Consider the following 18,850-nt stretch of genomic DNA (forward strand, 5'->3'; position numbering starts at 1 on the left):
TGCGGTACACCACTAGTAACTAAACTCCAGGATGAACATTTGCCATCAACCACCACCCTCTGTCTTCTTTCAGCTAGCCAATTTCTGATCCAAAGCTCTAAATCACCTTCAACCCCATACGTCCGTATTTTCTGCAATAGCCTACCGTGGGGAACCTTATCAAACGCCTTACTGAAATCCATATACACCACATCCACTGCTTTACCCTCATCCACCTGTTTGGTCACCTTCTCGAAAAACTCAATAAGGTTTGTGAGGCACGACCTACCCGTCACAAAACCGTGCTGACTATCGATAATGAACTTATTCTTTGCAAGATGATTATAAATCCTGTCTCTTATAACCTTTTCCAACATTTTACCCACAACCGAAGTAAGGCTCACAGGTCTATAATTACCAGGGCTGTCTCTACTCCCCTTCTTGAACAAGGGGACAACATTTGCTATCCTCCAGTCTTCCGGCACTATTCCTGTTGACAATGACGACATCAAGATCAAGGACAAAGGCTCTGCAATCTCCTCCCTAGCTTCCCAGAGAATCCTAGGATAAATCCCATCTGGCCCAGGGGACTTATCTATTTTCACACTTTCCAAAATTGATAACACCTCCTCCTTGTGAACCTCAATCCCATCTAGCCTAGTAGTCTGAATCTTAGTATTCTCCTCGACAACATTTTCTTTCTCTGCTGTAAATACTGACGCAAAATATTCATTTAACACTTCCCCTACCTCCTCTGATTCCACACACAACTTCCCACTACTATCCTTGATTGGCCCTAATCTAACTCTAGTCATTCTTTTATTCCTGATATACCTATAGAAAGCCTTAGGGTTTTCCCTGATCCTATCCGCCAATGACTTCTCGTGTCCTCTCCTTGCTCTTCTGAGCTCTCCCTTTAGATCCTTCCTGGCTAGCTTGTAACTCTCAAGCGCCCTAACTGAGCCTTCACGTCTCATCCTAACATAAGCCGCCGCCTTCCTCTTGACAAGCGCTTCAACTTCTTTAGTAAACCACGGCTCCCTCGCTCGACAACTTCCTCCCTGCCTCACAGGTACATACTTATCAAGGACACGCAGTAGCTGCTCCTTGAATAAGCTCCACATTTCGATTGTTCCCATCCCCTGCAGTTTCCTTCCCCATCCTACGCATCCTAAATCTTGCCTAATCGCATCAAAATTTCCTTTCCCCCAGCTATAATTTTTGCCCTGCGGTATATACCTGTCCCTGCCCATCACTAAGGTAAACCTAACCGAATTGTGGTCACTATCACCAAAGTGCTCACCTACATCTAAATCTAACACCTGGCCGGGTTCATTACCCAGTACCAAATCCAATGTGGCATCGCCCCTGGTTGGCCTGTCTACATACTGTGTCAGAAAACCCTCCTGCACACACTGGACAAAAACTGACCCATCTAAAGTACTCGAACTATAGTATTTCCAGTCGATATTTGGAAAGTTAAAGTCCCCCATAACAACTACCCTGTTACTCTCGCCCGTGTCGAGAATCATCTTCGCTATCCTTTCCTCTACATCTCTGGAACTATTTGGAGGTCTATAAAAGACTCCCAACAGGGTGACCTCACGTCTCCTGTTTCTAACCTCGGCCCATACTACCTCAGTAGACGAGTCCTCAAATGTCCTTTCTGTCGCTGTAATACTCCTTGATTAACAATGCCACACCCCCCCCTCTTTTACCATCTTCTCTTATTGAAGCGTACAAGATTCTGAGGGGGGCTTGACAGGGTTGATGTTGAGAAGATGTTTCCACTAGTGGGGGAATCTCAAACTAGGGGACATACTTACAGAATAAGGGGACACTCATTTAAAACTGAGATGCAAAGGAATTTCTTCTCTCAGGGTAGTGAATGTCTGGAATTCACTACCCCAGAGAGTTGTGGAGGCTAGATCATTGAAAGTATTTAAAGAGGAGGTAGATAGATTTTTGAAATATCTGGGTGTTAAGGGCTATGAGGAGCTGGCATGCAAGAGGAGTTGCGGTCTGGGGCAGATCAGCCATGATCTTATTGAATGGTGGGGCAGGCTTGAGGGACCGAATGACCTTCTGCTCATATTTCTTATGTTCTTATGCCGTACCTTTTAATGTATTTTCCCAATCCACCTCAGCCAATGTGCCCCTCATACCTTTATAATTTCCTTTGTTCAAATTTAACACCCTGGCTTCAGATTAAACTACCTCACTTTCAAACATAATGTAAAATTCTAACATATTATCATCACTAAAGGTTCTTTTACAACAAGATTATTAATTAGTCCTTTCTGATTACATAATATTAGATCTAAAATAGCCTGTTCTGTAGATAGTTCCTCAACATGCTGCTCTAGAAAACCATCCCTAACAGATTCCAGAAACCAGTCCTTCACAGCATTAGTGCTCATTAGATTTACCGAGCCTATATGCAGATTGATGGGGAACAAAGCACTCCTCCTCCTTGCCCACAAGAAGTGCTGGAAAAGCAGTAGTCCTCACTTCCCTTTAGTTGATGGATTTCCTGAGCCTGAAACCCAATCCGCGGCTGGTAAATCGAAAATAACTGCCAAAATCTGAGGCATAGAGCCTCATTAACATATTCTAATTACCAACCTGCCTCTGAAGTTGGTCACTCGCCGGACTCTCCCACCCCAACCCAGTTAAATCAGAAATGGGGATGGTCGTGGCAGGTTGGGGTTGGGTTTCCCAGTCTTAAGTATCTAATTTTTCCACAACCCCCCCCCCACTGCCGCCACTGTCCTGCCCATCCTGGGAGCTTAAAATTCCACCCCCTTCCCCCCCCCCCCCCCCAACCCCTACCATGATTGCAATGTTCATTCAAAAAGAGTACAGCCAGCTAGTCTAAAGCACAATGCTTCCCATAAGCAATAATAATGCTACTACACTTGAAAATTGGGTAAAGCAGGTTAGTTGAGCTCTGATTCCCATAAATCGGCACATCTTTATGATGCCACTAAAAAGGGACTTTTACACCAATTATCTGCATGGGCTACCTTGACCAAGTTTCATGTGTTCTGAAATACAGAGAACTGAGAAGTGCAGATGTGTTCTTTCTAATGTTTATAACAACGCATAGGACAATATTTCTCCATTTTTAAATTAAATGTTGAGCAGCATATGTCCAGAATTAAGAGAATACACTTTTCATTCCGTTCTGCATGCTTTATTTATGTCAAATAAGGTATCCCCTGCCGTTTTAGAAAATTAGGTGAGTGGGTGAAATTGATCGTCACCAAAAGCGCAAAACGTGCTCATAGCACATCAACAGCCTCTTTTACTCGGGCCATTGTTTTCTTCCCATAGTAAACAGTGGAACAGAAAATTGGATACTGTAAAACGGACTGGTGGTTGGCTATCAGCCTGCTTTGTGCTACTGGCAAAGACCTATTTCACCCCCAAGCTATTTGGTTACAGATTTACATACAGTATGATTGCCATGTAGCCATTGAAAACTTTATGGAGCGTTGATATTTTAAGGCTTCTGTTCACCAGCTTTCAGTATGCACAGTACAAGGTCTCTACTTAATTGAAGCAAAATGCTATTCCTTGATGAAAAATGTTTTCTTTCTCATTTGCTGCTGGTTCATATCCTGCGGTAAGTGGAATAAAATGCATGTCGGTCTGAAGCGACATACTCCATTACCTGAGCCGCTCAGAATTCAGGTTCCTGCCATCTCTGCACAATTGTGCTTTTCATTTGTTTAGCATTGTTACTGTAAATCGAATAAATTGCTGGTCATCGGACCCTAGTCTATTGCTTCTGTGGGATGCTGTAAAGCCATTTAATACGTTTAGCCATGTTTGTTTCTCAGCACGCTTCATTTTAAAATTAGTGTAGGATTAGTATAAATGGGTAGTTGATGGTTGGCACAGACTCGGTGGGCCGAAGGGCCTGTTTCAGTGCTGTATCTCTAATCTAATCTAATCTAATCCCATATTCCTACCAAACATCCCCACCTGTCCCTATATTTCCCTACCACCTACCTGTACTAGTGACAATTTATAATGGCCAATTTACCTATCAACCTGCAAGTCTTTTGGCTTGTGGGAGGAAACCGGAGCACCCGGAGAAAACCCACACAGACATAGGGAGAACTTACAAACTCCACACAGGCAGTACCCGGAATCGAACCCGGGTACCTGGAGCTGTGAGGCTGCGGTGCTAACCACTGCGCCACTGTGCCATGCTGTAAAGTCAAACATAAGGATACCTGTAAATTTTTTCACATCCTACATTATTTTACCCCATTAATCTTTCAGCATGCAGGTCACTGCATTAATGACAGTCAATGCACCGGCAGTCAGCTGCCATACCGAGACCTGTCGATGGCAAATGATTACCATTTTGTGAAGTTCGTGTTAAATACAGTTTTGAGGTGCTCTGAGGGCTTCAGTCATAGTCGTAACGGCACAGAAGGAGGCCATTCAGCCCATCGAGCCCATGCCAGTCCCATTGCCCTGCTCTATCCCTGTAGTCCTACAAGTTTATTTCCCTCAAGTACCTATCCAATTTCCCTCTGAAATCATTGCCTCTTTTTTCACCACCCTTGTAGGCAGTGACCTCCAGGTCATCACCACTCATTGCGTTTTAAAGAAGAAAATTTCCTCCCACCCTGCCACCCCATATCTCTTGCCCAAAGCCTGGATCTGTGTCCTCTAGTCCTTGTACAATCAGCCAATTGGAACAGTACCCCTTTGTGGCAGGTTTACATCGATTGACCAATCCTGTACACCTCCATCAGATCTCCCTTCAGTCTCCTTTGCTGCAAGGAGAACAATCTCAATTTCTCCAACCTAACTTTGTAGCTAACATCCCCCATCCCGGGAACCATTCTGGTAAATCTCCTCTGCACCTTCTCAAGGACCCTCTCATCCATCCTAAAGTGTGGTGACCAGAACTGGTGCGATAGCAGTTTCGCCTAACCAGAACTTTATAAAGGTTCAGCATAACTTCCCTATTTTGTACTGAATACCTTTGTTTATGAAGCCCAAGATCCCACATGCTTTGCTAACTGCTGTTTCAATATGTCCTGCCAACTTCAAAGATCTACGCATGGCACGGACCCCAGGACCCTCTGTCCCTGCATACTCTTTAGAACGGTGCATGATTTTGTGTTACTTGTCACTGCAGTGGAATAACCAGGTGATCTCTACTAGTCCTGGTAATATAAATAACTGCAACAGAATATAAATGTAAAGAAAATTTTGCTGACAGATCATTGTATGGATGGGAGGAAGTTTGGCATAAGCTATTGCTGCTACTACTACCGTTTTCACAGGAGTATCAGCAGGGAAAGGTAATAATGGAATCATGGAATGATACGGTTCAGAAGGAGGCCATTCAGGCCCTTGAGCTCATGCCTGCTGTTTGGTAAAGCTAATCAATTAATCCCACTCCCCTGCTCTTTCCAAGTTGCCCTGTAAATACTGTGTAAATTGTAGTCGTTTTTTTCTTCCCACCTCCGACTGACTTAACCGCTTCTGTGTGCCTTGTCAAAGGGGTCTGATAAAATAACTTTGCTTAATTGCTGGTTACTTTGGGTTTAAAACTATTGTGGCCAAACCGAATTCCTTTATGAATTAAAATTGCTGAGATATTTTGCTTGCTATAGAAGATGGTCTAACTCTGTGGCAAACACGTTTCTTTATAGTTATGCTTTTATGTGTAGCAAGGATCAATTTTGGCCAGTGACAGTGGTTTTTCGATTTACAGTACTGCCAAAATGAAAGCAAATGGGATTAGGCACAAGGTGCCTTCGCCTAATCCGAGTTAATTTTAGGTTTTGGCATTCACAAAATGTCTCAAAACTGAAACATTTGAAAATTGGTTTTAAAAAGATTCTTTTATGCTAAAATTGTAGTTCAAGCAAAAAAAACTTTTTTTTAATGAATATTATGATTGAAGGTTTGTGGAGAATTCCAAAACCTTGAGCCTTAACTTGTATCCCATATTTAGGGTGAACAATGCTAAACAGCTTGTCATTAGCACAAAACTGCTGCTGATCTGCAGCTCTACTCTCGAGCTCGTCTTTAGAGTTCTGCTTATTTTAGTGCTAATTTTAGGAGCAAGAAATCACTGCTTTTTTGCTTGCAGATTTAAGGTAGTAGGCTATGATTTCTGGTTCCCAAACCCAAGTGGCAAAACAAACAGCTGTGAGAATTCATCTGTTTTTAGGGAATACATCCATTATCACAGTAAACATGTTTGATGCCTGAAGTTAACTTCTTGAACTGTGCATTATGAAATTAAAGTGCAGTCTTGCTGTCAAGTTTGAGCAATTTAAAGATATCCTGCCAAGTAATTTCTAGGGAATCTGGCAAAACAAGTGATGAATGGCAGTATATGTATATCTGGTTTCAATGAAATGGTCTATCTCTCTGATATGCCACAGTATAATGACACTGGGCTCTTTCTGCGATTGTATTCTATCTTCCAATGTTAGCAATTCATTCTTTGGTTTTAGCAGCAGAAAACTGTTGTCGTGATGATCTGCCACTTTGTCATATTGAGGTACCTTTAATATGGCACAAAGATCTATAACTTTTCATGGTAACATTTGTTGCAAAGCTGAACCACTTAAATGGCTCATACTTTATTTTTTTAAGAAATTGAATAATGAAATGTCAGTGTGAAATCATTAAATATCTTAATTGTACCTTTACTAAAGCTTGTCTCCTTTTTTGTGTTTGCATGTGAATTTGATAATCAGATGACGAACAAGGATCTGCACCTTTGTAAGTTTACCCAAATAATTTCATGTTCAAAAATGTTTTCATGTATTAGCCATTGCAAGTAGCTTGTTACTAAATTTTAACAATTTTGTACCTTCTCCATAGGAAAAGCAATGCATCCATGAATCATCAGGATAAAAATGTCCGACAGCGAAACTCCAACTGATCTGATTTTTATCCTTCAGGAAAGGTCAGTAGCTATTTTAATTAAATGGTTCAATCTATGAAGTATTTCCTGTTTCAGAAAGTTCCAGTTGCTATATTATTTGAGTCATTGCCTTAATTTTAATGGTGGTTGCTATCTCTCGATTCTAGCCTAAAGCGACACTGCAGAATCAAAACTCTCACTTTTTTTTTTATATTAAACATTTTTGTTAATTGCATTTCAAGCATAACAAAGCAGATTGGCATCTACTGACTTAATCTGGTATTTGGTGAAATCTTTTAAGGGGAACACAACCATATAAATAGAAAAAGAAAGGAAATACTTGCATTTATATATTGCCTTACAAGGCCTCAGGATGTCCCAAAGCACTGTTATAGACCAGGATTTTTCTTTAGAAGCGCACTCACTGTTAAGAAACGTGGCAGCCAATTTGTGCACAGCCAGCAATGTGATAATGACCAGATAATCTATTTTTAGTGATATTGATTGGGGGATAAATATTAGCCAGGACAACGGGGATAACGCCTTTTTCTTCAGAATAATGCCATGGGATATTTTAGGTCCATCTGGGAGCAGAAAGCACCCAAAGAGCTGCATGATTTCATGTCGGAATTTGTTAACTATCTTATCTCCATTAGGCAACCCTTCACATGCACAGTTAACAAATCACCCCTTTACAATGGCAATTAAAACACGGCCCCAACTTGTTGCTTATGCGCCTTGCTGTCATTTTTACAGTTAAGTGACTATACTTCAACAAAAAAAAACTTCTGGCTATAAAGTGCTTGGGACATACTGAGGTTATGACCTGCAGAGGGAGGGCTGCATGCTAGCGATGATCTGATGGACTGTAATTGTGACTGAAGAGTCTGAAAGCTTTAATGTAGAGAAATTGTTTTAAAATTAGCTCTGCACTATGTAAGTCCCAAGATATAACACCTTCTTTCCATGAATTAATACTGCATTTTATATAATTCTTAGATTGTGTTTTTTCTATTAATTATAAGACTAAAGGCATTTATATTGAGCCACAGGGTGCTGGACTAAAAGCATTTATATTGAGCTACAGGGTGCCGAGACAAAATTTGCTTTTTTTTGTAAATGAAACACTTAACTACATTGGTTGCTCAAAAACAAGTGAGAATTTTGAACGAATCAAGAACACGCTTCTATCCCTTGAACATTTTGTATAGGTCTGCTGTTTCTGTGATACGTTATGCCATCTCAAGTTAGCATCTACCTTTTTAATTTCCACTTTTCTAAGGTCTTCAATATTGAAGATACAAGTAACATCCCAGTATTAGCTGTAAGTCAGGAAGTGGGAGGGAGGAGCTGAAGAAAATTACAATCACCAGGGAAGTGGTACTGAACAAATTGTTGGAGCTGCAGGCTGACAATCCCTGGGCCCTGATGGACTTCATCCTAGGGTGTTAAAAGAAATGGCTAGTGAGACATTTGATGCGTTAGTTTTAATTTTCCAAAATTCCCTAGATTTGGGGAAGGTTCCGTTAGATTGGAAAATAGCGAATGTAACTCCTTTATTCAAAAAGGGAGGCAGAAAGCAGAAAATTACAGGCCAATTAGCTTAACATCTGTCTTGGGGAAAATGCTAGAAGCTATTATTATGGCGGGCAGCCATAAAGACGGGGCTAAAATGTATCGAGTCGAAGAGACTTAGTAGTTGGCAGGAAAAAAGACAGAGGCGCAAGGGGAGAGCCAACTGTGCAACAGCCCCGACAAACAAATTTCTCTGCAGCACCTGTGGAAGAGCCTGTCACTCTAGAATTGGCCTTTATAGCCACTCCAGGCGCTTCTTCACAAACCACTGACCACCTCCAGGCGCGTATCCATTGTCTCTCGAGATAAGGAGGCCGAAGAAGAAGAAAGGTTATTGCAGAAAATAAAAGCTCATCGTGTAGGGGGTAACATATTTGCATGGATAGAAGATTGGCTGGCTAACAGGAAACATAGAGTAGGCATAAATGAGTCATTTTCTGGTTGGCAAGATGTAATGAGTGGTGTGTCGCAGGGATTGGTGCTGGGGCTTCAATTTTTTTACAATTTATATAAATGACTTGGATGAAGGGACCGATGGTATGGTTGCTAAATTTGCTGATGACGCAAAGATAGGTAGGAAAGTAAATTGTGAAGAGGACATAAGGGGGCTACAAAGGGATATAGATAGGTTAAGTGAGTGGGCAAATGGAGTATAATGTGGGGAAATGTGAAATTGTCCACTTTGGCAGGAAGAATTTTAAAAAAGCATATTATCTAAATGGTGAGAGATGCGGAGGGATCTGGGTGTCATAGTGCATGAATTGCAAAAAGTTAGTACACAGGTACAGCACGTAATTAGGAAAGCTAATAGGATGTTCTTGTTTATTGTGAGGAGAATTGAATTTGGGGCGGCGCAGTGGTTAGCACCGCAGCCTCACAGCTCCAGCGACCCGGGTTCGGTTCTGGGTACTGCCTGTGCGGAGTTTGCAAGTTCTCGCTGTGACCGCGTGGGTTTCCGCCGGGTGCTCCGGTTTCCTCCCACAGCCAAAGACTTGCAGGTTGATAAGTAAATTGACCATTGTAAATTGCCCCTAGTGTAGGTAGGTGGTAGGAGAATGGTGGGGATTTGGTAGGGAATGTGGGATTAATGTAGGATTAGCATAAATGGGTGGTTGTTGGTCGGCACAGACTCAGTGGGCCGAAGGGCCTGTTTCAGTGCTGTATCTCTCTGACTATGAAAAGTAGGGAGGTTATGCTTCAACTATACAGGGCATTGGTGAGACCACATCTGGAGTACTGTGTAAAGTACTGGTCTCATTTAAGGAAGGATGCAAATGCATTGGAGGCAGTACAGAGAAGGTTTACTAGACTAATACCTGGAATGGGTGGGCTGTCTTATGAGAAAAGATTGGTCAGGCTAGGCTTGCATCCGCTGGAATTTATAAGAGAAAGACGACTTGATTGAAACATATAAGATCCTGAGGGGCCTTGATAGGGTGGATGTGGAAAGGATGTTTTCCCCTTGTGGGAGAATCTAGAACTAAGAGTCACTGTTTAAAAATAAGGGGTTTCCCATTTAAACAGATGAGAAATTTTTTTCCCTGAGCGTCATGAGTCTTTGGAATTCCCATCCCCAAAAGGCAGTGGAAGCAGAGTCTTTGAATATTTTTAAGGCAGAGGTGGATAGATTCTTGATGAACAAAGGGGTGGAAGGTTATCAGGGGTAGGTGGACATGTGGAGTAATCAGTTCAGCCATGAACTTATTGAATGACACAGCAGGCTTGAGGGGCCGAGTGGCCTATTCCTGCTCCTAATTCGTATGTTCGTATGCAGGTTTTTCAGGTGAACGTCAATTTGAAACAGAAACCAAAGTGCAAAAAAGTGTTTTTAACAACCCCAAAAATCTGAATAACAGTGACCTGCTGAGCATTTCTAGCATTTTTTGTGCTTGTTTTTACTTCAGATTTCCATCATCTGTAGTGTTTTGCTAATCAAAGCAGTTTAGTCAAGATAACTTAAAAAAAAATTAAATGTCTTTTGTTCCCCAAGGAGGAGACCGAAACAACTTTAAGCAAGACTACAGAATGGACGGGTTTTGTAGTTGGCATGGAAAACGGCATCTTCAACACAATTAAAGTATTTGATCTATTCAGATCCTAAAGCATTCGGATCGCTGCAGAAAAAAATCTAACAATTTGACTGCTGGTGCCTTTCACTGTATAATGCCATTAGCACTAGCAGTCAATTGGTTAAAGGGACAGTATGTTATTCTGGACCTATCTCGCCTGTATAAACTGGACTCAAATGCTCCTGGTAAAGATTTGCTTTTTCTTAGCAGTTGGACTAAAATCTATTTATGTTCCATTATGTATAAATGATAGCTAATGTTTTGTCATTCTGTTTATATAAACTATAGATTACCATAATTATTTTGACAAGGCTGCAATTTGTGAATGCAAATGCTTCAACCTCCAATTTCTCATATGTAGACCAATAGGTGTGATGTCTCATTAATATAGTTTCGGTCCTGCATGCTTAAAGTTGTGTTGGCTTCTGCAGTACATAGTATGATGCTGGTGAATTGCTCTTAATATATTCAGGTTGTTCCCACTATTATTCTGATACATTACAAAAAAAAATTATTTTGGTACTCAAATTCAGTGTTTGGTGGAGTCTTCCATTAGCAAAGTTTACTATTTATGAATAGAGACCTACTTAAAGTGACTGGGTAATAATCTACTGCACACCCTTTTATCTTAAAGGTTGACGGTGAAACAAAATGGGGAATTTTAATTCTCTGTGCCAGGAATCTCAGTAGTATGGAAGTTAAAATCGAAGTGATAAACTTAACGCAGGTTTTAAGCCCCAGTGCCAATTTCCTGCCACTAGTTTAGTTGTCAGCTCAGGAGCTCTCCTGACTCAAGCAGAAGCCTCATGAATATGCTTAAATCAAGGCCCTATTGTGTAAATAGGGCTCAAATGCCATAGACATCGCTCAGTAGAACCTATCAGCCAAGAATTGCAGACCCTCAAAGGTAGGTGAAAAATTTATTTTTGTGCGGCCAGATTGTGAAAGATTGTCCGTGCTTCTGCCACCTTGGATTTGGATCACCAACCCTCCAGGTCTGCCTTGCATGAATCCAGCAAGCTATATTGGAACACCCATTTGTGGTGGGTAGCTTGCTGGCTCTTTTTAAATGAGGCCCCCAAGTTATGCTGGCAGTCACTCTTCCCCACCACCCTCCCCCCGCCCCCACTGCAAACTAAGAGGTCACTTCGTAGCTCTCTGTTTCACTGAGAAATCACTCATTAATGGGGGCTTGAAATAGTTAAACATACTTGAGTTGTTATTTGCAAGTGCTTTTTCTTTTTAACCATAAAATGGTTATCATCTTCCCCTCCTCAGTATTACTGGTAAGATTGTGTATACTCAATTGCCTTTTAGAATAAAGTATTTTCTTATTTTATACACTGCAATTCCCAGTAGACTACAGCTGAATATATTTATAGCACAGTGCATTGGTACTGTCCTGCTAGTGGTATTGTTGATGGAGCTTGGTTTGCTAATATTTCTGTTGTCCTTTTGTCCAGGAAAGAAAAGGCCCAATTAATATGATCATTTTATTGCTTGAGTTTTCCGTCTTTTTAACCTTCAACAAATGCTCCTCTGAAGGATCAGATTTGATCAGAGTTTGAAATAATTTGGCTGTAGTTACACTGTTAATTCTTGTTTTCTGTAATTTTCTTGAAAAATGATAGGCACAATACGATTATTGTCAGTTATACTTTTCAAATCCTCACGAGTGAGAAACGCTTAGACGTTTCTGATTTGGATTGTACAATTTTGTGTAGATGGGGGCTAGTTTCTCATATTTGGCCATCATACTGTACTAATGTTTTGGTTGTGTTAAGTGTGTTGCATTAACTTTTTGTGCTAAATCTGTGCTGAAGTATAATAATTCTTTAAAAATGAAACTTGATAACTTTTTCATGTTGTTACACCGCCTCAACAGTATGTGATACCAATGTCAGAATTCACATCAATAAAAATCCTTTTGATTTTGTCAATTTACTCTGTAAAATTGTGTTTTTTTTTTTCCCCAATTTCATGGAAGATCCTTTTTCCCATTTCAGATAAAGGTAATAGTAATGATTCTAATATAGTTAAGAACTATATTAGAACTATATAAGGGTGGCGCAGTGGTTAGCACCGCAGCCTCACAGCTCCAGCGACCTGGGTTCAATTCCGGGTACTGCCTGTGTGGAGTTTGCAAGTTCTCCCTGTGTCTGCGTGGGTTTCCTCCGGGTGATCCGGTTTCCTCCCACACGCCAAAAGACTTGCAGGTTGATAGGTAAATTGGCCATTAGAAATTGCCCCTAGTATTGGTAGGTGGTAGGGAAATATAGGGACAGGTGAGGATGTGGTAGGAATATGGGATTAGTGTAGGATTAGTATAAATGGGTGGTTGATGGTCGGCACAGACTCGGTGGGCCGAAGGGCCTGTTTCAGTGCTGTATCTCTAAACTAAACTAAACTAGTTATAAATGCATAAATATAGGGCCTTGATGACTCAGTGGATTGCTGTTCCTTTTCTTGAATTTAGATTTGAATCTATCCTGCATTATTAATATGAAAGACTCTGTTCTGTTACCTACATGAACAATGGATCATAATGCTATGTTAACTGACTGGGTTTTCTAAATTATACAGCTTGTTAATGATAGCTGAGTTAATTGTGCAGGCCACAGAACTATTCAGAAACCGAAGCTTGGCTGAATTTTCTTGATCTGTCTACTCAATCATTTGTTTTAATTTCTGTTGACCGGAGGGAACCCATTTCCGAAATTAGCAACCTCATACAATACTTTTTTTTTTTAAATGGTTTCATTGAGTGTAGCATTGCTTTCTCAGAATGTCAAAGGCTGTCAGCAAAAGTGACAGCTAGAAATGTGCCATGTTTGTTAACAACTTGCAACATAGACAACTAACCTGTAGAGCTATGTGGCAAATTTCTCCATATCTCTACTTGACATTTCTTTAGTCATAAGCCTGCACTTCATTAAGAACACTGTGGAATGTTTTACTAATGATGTGTAGGGTGAAATGAATGAAGAGGAAAATTAGATTCATATTTTAGATATAATCTTCATCTCTTGGTGTCTGTTTACCCATTAGACCAGAATGCTGTTTCATTTTGGATGCAAGTAAGCTTTTGTGTACAGTTTAATCCTTCATTACAATTTTTTCTTCTATTTGTATTCTATTAATTGCTAATGCATCCATTTCCATATGCCAGAAATTATCCAGTATAACAATTTTTATTTATGTAGCATTTTTTAACTTATCAAAGCATCCCAAGGTACTTCACAGGAGCATTATAAAACAAAATAATTAAAGTCCAGGCTAATACATTGGCCTGGAGTTGTAATTGTGGTTGTATTAACGGCAAAACTGTCGGCGCTCACTGTCCTTACTGACAGCAACTTCTGGCGCAAAGGCACAGTTAAACACAAATCCAGACGTTGCCTGCTCCTCCATGGATGTGCTGTTTTAATCTTCGCAGATGCAATCCACACAATCCGAATTGCTCTACTTACTAATCTTCATGTAAAATCCATTGAAAAATGTTAAGCCTTGTTGAATGAAGTGTAACTGATGTTTTAAATGGTGTACTAAGTCAGAATTACTGGTGAACAAACTCACTGGCCCTGGAAAAACTAATTTTACAAGTGTGGAATGCCATTCCCTCAGAACATTTAAATATTCTATTTTAAAATTAATTTATTTTACATTTGTTTGATATTTCAGCTTCTACCTTTAATATTATGTGTATGTCCCAATCTTTTACTCATCTTCCAGAAAGCAGAATAATGTGAAATATAATGTGCTTTTTTTTTTTACTACTTGGTTTGCTATCTGAGAATTCTTCAATCTGGCTGATCAGCCTGCCTTCCACCTGCACTGTTGCTGGACACCACAGATGGTGCCAAATTTAAAGTCATGATGTAATAGAGGAAATTGCACTCTGGAGCCTGCTAAATCTCTTTAGCAACTTTTTCAAGATCAGAGGGCACTATTCCTTCACTGTTGACTGCATAATCTGGCTCCTTGGGCTGAATTTAATCAGTACGGAGGCCGCTGTGACGGCGGTGGCCTTCCGACACGGAAGTGCCGCTGTACAGCCCCTGCGCTATTACGCGCCCGTGGGGGTTCATTTAAATGGAGAGGCGGAGCCGGAGCGGCAGCCAGAGCAACAGCGTCTGGCGCCAGTTTTAAAGGGCTTCAAGCCCTTTAGGAGCGATTTAAATATTTAAAGGTGCCGGTTTGATGATGGCAGTTTAATTTAACTTTGAATCCCATCTCCCAATCTCTTTTCCCCCCCCACAGAGTACTTAATATATAAATTGACATTTCCCCAAAAAATGCTACTTTTGAAATTGTGAACATTCTCCTCCACCCCCACCCCCCAACTTCATCTTTGACCCTCAACCCCTTCCCACCATCCCACAACCAATAGGAATAATAAGTTGATTTGCATTTTTATTTACCTCATTTCAATATTTTAATAAAGGCACTGCCGCCAAGGGGGGAGGGGGGGGCCACACGGAGGCCTCGCTGCCGCCACGAATATCCGGCGGGGCCTTCTCACGTCATGGTGAGTGGCAGTCCTGCAAGCATTTTATGGGCCTCCCCGCCACGACGTTGAGGGGCTGGTAAAATGCAGCCCCTTATCTTTCCCTTGTAATGCTGCACTCCTTTAGTCCACCAGCGGTCACTCTTTCATAAGCTGATAAATGTATGTGATTCTTATTGTCCTCCTGTTGTGTGGGGAGAGTGTGATGTCTGTCTGTCGTTAAATTTCAGCCATTTTTATTTATATCGCATAACACCAAATCAGCGGGGTTGAGCATTACTCAATGCGTTGCTTGATTCTGTATGGCACTTCCTGATCACAAATAAACCTAGTTATCTCCCTAATATAAAATAAAAACAAGAAATGCTGGAACAACTCAGCAGGTCTGGCAGCATCTGTGAAAAGGGTCAGTGACCCTTCTTCGGAACTGACAAATATTAGAAAAGTCACAGGTTATAAGGAAGTGAGGTGGGGCAAGAGATAACAAAGGAGAAGGTATAGATTGGACAAGGCCACATAGCTGACCAAAAAGTCACGGAGCAAAGGCAAACAATATGTTAATGGTATGTTGAAAGACAAAGCACTAGTTATCTCCCTGTTTGTTTTCTCTGCACTTCAGTTCTATCCTCCTATCTTTCCTTCCTTCATCTCTCCTCTTTTTGTATGGATCTCATCTTTCTCTTCAGTCAGTTTCTTCTCTAGATGGCTCGAAGTTTGCAATGGTAAAGTTAGTGAAACTGTTGCCGTCTTCCGTCCTCACTTCTTGGAAACTTCTGGAATCTGCACATCCCCAGTTAAACACTGAAATCCAGAAGCTGCTGTCAATCATTCTATGCTTCTCCATGTAGTATGCTGTTGCAATCCCCCCTCACCAGACTGCAATCAATTAGAAGTCAATGAACTAATGAAAATTTGACCTTTTTTTGTTAGTCTCATCATTTTAAAATCCCTTGGAAAAGTTTTACCTTGTTAAATGCCGGGCAATTGGGTTTTTAATGCCATAATTTCATAATCATTATATTTGTAGGATTTCGTTTCTCCATTATGATTTTAATAAATTCAGATATCTTTAAAGTTGATATTTCATCATCTACTTTAATCCCATGTGTATGTCCAAATCATTTATTTTTGCTCTCTGTAAATGATTTTTAAATAAAAGTGAATAATCGGTGCCTTTTACTTCCTGATTTGCTGTTTGAAATATGTGCTTCGTGGTATTGCTGTTGCTGGAAGGTTGGCGACCCCTCGACTGGGTGCCAGATTCAAAGTAAATTTGGGAAAGGGGAATCCAGCCACTGAGATTGCTGGATTTGTAGATCAGCCTTCTTCCCACCTAGCACAGTATCCAGGTGTTGTTTTCTCTGCAAAGGTCTCTTTAGGTCTGTCTTGTCCTTTCCACCCATCACTCGGAGCCAGGACAAAAGTGGCGGATCTTCGGGAGAGGATCAGTTAGCTGGTTTGTGAAGGAGTTCACGAGTCCAGTGATGAGAGCATTCACAAAGTCGATCCTCAAACTATTGATGTTTAAACAGTGATGGGATCGATATGGACATTAGTAGGAAACATTCTGCAAGTTGACCAAAATGCTCTTGATTAGTGGATTAATTCTAGTCTGGAAGCTCTGCCTACATGGAGGATGCAGGGTTTGAAAACCTGGCTTTTGGTTGAGTGTAATGGTTAAGGTAGAGCTTATAAGTATTCAAACTTGTGCTGAACTGCATTTTGAGGGCTGGACTGCCCTCAATGCAGCCCAGCCTCTACCAGTCATGGATGAGCTGGACATACAGCCAACCAAATCGGAACTCAGTGATGCCATTGATTCCCTAGCCAGCGGAAAAGCCCCTGGGAAGGACAGCATTACCCCTGAAATAATCAAGAGTGCCAAGCCTGCTATACTCTCAGCACTACATGAACTGCTATGCCTGTGCTGGGACGAGGGAGCAGTACCCCAGGACATGCGCGATGCCAACATCATCACCCTCTATAAAAACAAAGGTGACCGCGGTGACTGCAACAACTACCGTGGAATCTCCCTGCTCAGCATAGTGGGGAAAGTCTTTGCTCGAGTCGCTCTGAACAGGCTCCAGAAGCTGGCCGAGCGCGTCTACCCTGAGGCACAGTGTGGCTTTCGTGCAGAGAGATCGACTATTGACATGCTGTTCTCCCTTCGTCAGATACAGGAGAAATGCCGTGCACAACAGATGCCCCTCTACATTGCTTTCATTGATCTCACCAAAGCCTTTGACCTCGTCAGCAGACGTGGTCTCTTCAGACTACTAGAAAAGATCGGATGTCCACCAAAGCTACTAAGTATCATCACCTCATTCCATGACAATATGAAAGGCATAATTCAACATGGTGGCTCCTCATCAGAGCCCTTTCCTATCCTGAGTGGTGTGAAACAGGGCTGTGTTCTCGCACCCACACTTTTTGGGATTTTCTTCTCCCTGCTGCTTTCACATGCGTTCAAATCCTCTGAAGAAGGAATTTTCCTCCACACAAGATCAGGGGGCAGGTTGTTCAACCTTGCCCGTCTAAGAGCGAAGTCCAAAGTACGGAAAGTCCTCATCAGAGAACTCCTCTTTGCTGACGATGCTGCTTTAACATCTCACACTGAAGAATGCCTGCAGAGTCTCATCGACAGGTTTGCATCTGCCTGCAATGAATTTGGCCTAACCATCAGCCTCAAGAAAACGAACATCATGGGGCAGGATGTCAGAAATGCTCCATCCATCAATATTGGCGACCACGCTCTGGAAGTGGTTCAAGAGTTCACCTACCTAGGCTCAACTATCACCAGTAACCTGTCTCTAGATGCAGAAATCAACAAGCGCATGGGTAAGGCTTCCACTGCTATGTCCAGACTGGCCAAGAGAGTGTGGGAAAATGGCGCACTGACACGGAACACAAAAGTCCGAGTGTATCAGGCCTGTGTCCTCAGTACCTTGCTCTACGGCAGTGAGGCCTGGACAACGTATGCCAGCCAAGAGCGACGTCTCAATTCATTCCATCTTCGCTGCCTTCGGAGAATACTTGGCATCAGGTGGCAGGACTATATCTCCAACACAGAAGTCCTTGAAGCGGCCAACACCCCCAGCTTATACACACTACTGAGTCAGCGGCGCTTGAGATGGCTTGGCCATGTGAGCCGCATGGAAGATGGCAGGATCCCCAAAGACACATTGTACAGCGAGCTCGCCACTGGTATCAGACCCACCGGCCGTCCATGTCTCCGTTATAAAGACGTCTGCAAACGCGACATGAAATCGTGTGACATTGATCACAAGTCGTGGGAGTCAGTTGCCAGCATTCGCCAGAGCTGGCGGGCAGCCATAAAGACAGGGCTAAATTGTGGCGAGTCGAAGAGACTTAGTAGTTGGCAGGAAAAAAGACAGAGGTGCAAGGGGAGAGCCAACTGTGCAACAGCCCCAACAAACAAATTTCTCTGCAGCACCTGTGGAAGAGCCTGTCACTCCAGAATTGGCCTTTATAGCCACTCCAGGCGCTGCTTCACAAACCACTGACCACCTCCAGGCGCGTATCCATTGTCTCTCGAGATAAGGAGGCCCAAAAGAAAGAAATAAGTATTCAAACTTGTGCTGAACTGCATTTTGTTGAAGCTTCGAGTTCAGCTTCGCTTTTTCCCCACCCCCACCCCCAAATTGGCTTCAGTTGGACAACATAATGCTGTTGATATTCTCATCTTGCACTGTGATGCCAAAAACATTTCATATCAATGTAAATGTGTCGTTTACTTGCCCCGTTAAACGTATGGAAAACAAAACCATGTGACTTTATTCAAGTTCC

The 18,850-nt window shown here is 41.8% G+C and overlaps 1 protein-coding gene across 1 annotated transcript in view; it reads left to right on the forward strand.

Moving 5' to 3' along the window:
* Positions 1-12,476, forward strand: part of bsg (basigin) — a 50,605-nt gene extending 38,129 nt beyond the window's left edge. Inside the window, exons 7-9 of the mRNA XM_068016225.1 lie at positions 6,723-6,747; positions 6,850-6,934; positions 10,458-12,476. Of these exons, the coding sequence (XP_067872326.1) occupies positions 6,723-6,747; positions 6,850-6,910 (86 nt within the window). The 3' untranslated portion in view covers positions 6,911-6,934; positions 10,458-12,476. The remainder of the gene's footprint in view (positions 1-6,722; positions 6,748-6,849; positions 6,935-10,457) is intronic.
* The last annotated feature ends 6,374 nt before the right edge of the window (positions 12,477-18,850 follow it).

This window comes from Heterodontus francisci, chromosome 36 (assembly GCF_036365525.1).
Source record: "Heterodontus francisci isolate sHetFra1 chromosome 36, sHetFra1.hap1, whole genome shotgun sequence".
Taxonomy (NCBI): domain Eukaryota; kingdom Metazoa; phylum Chordata; class Chondrichthyes; order Heterodontiformes; family Heterodontidae; genus Heterodontus; species Heterodontus francisci.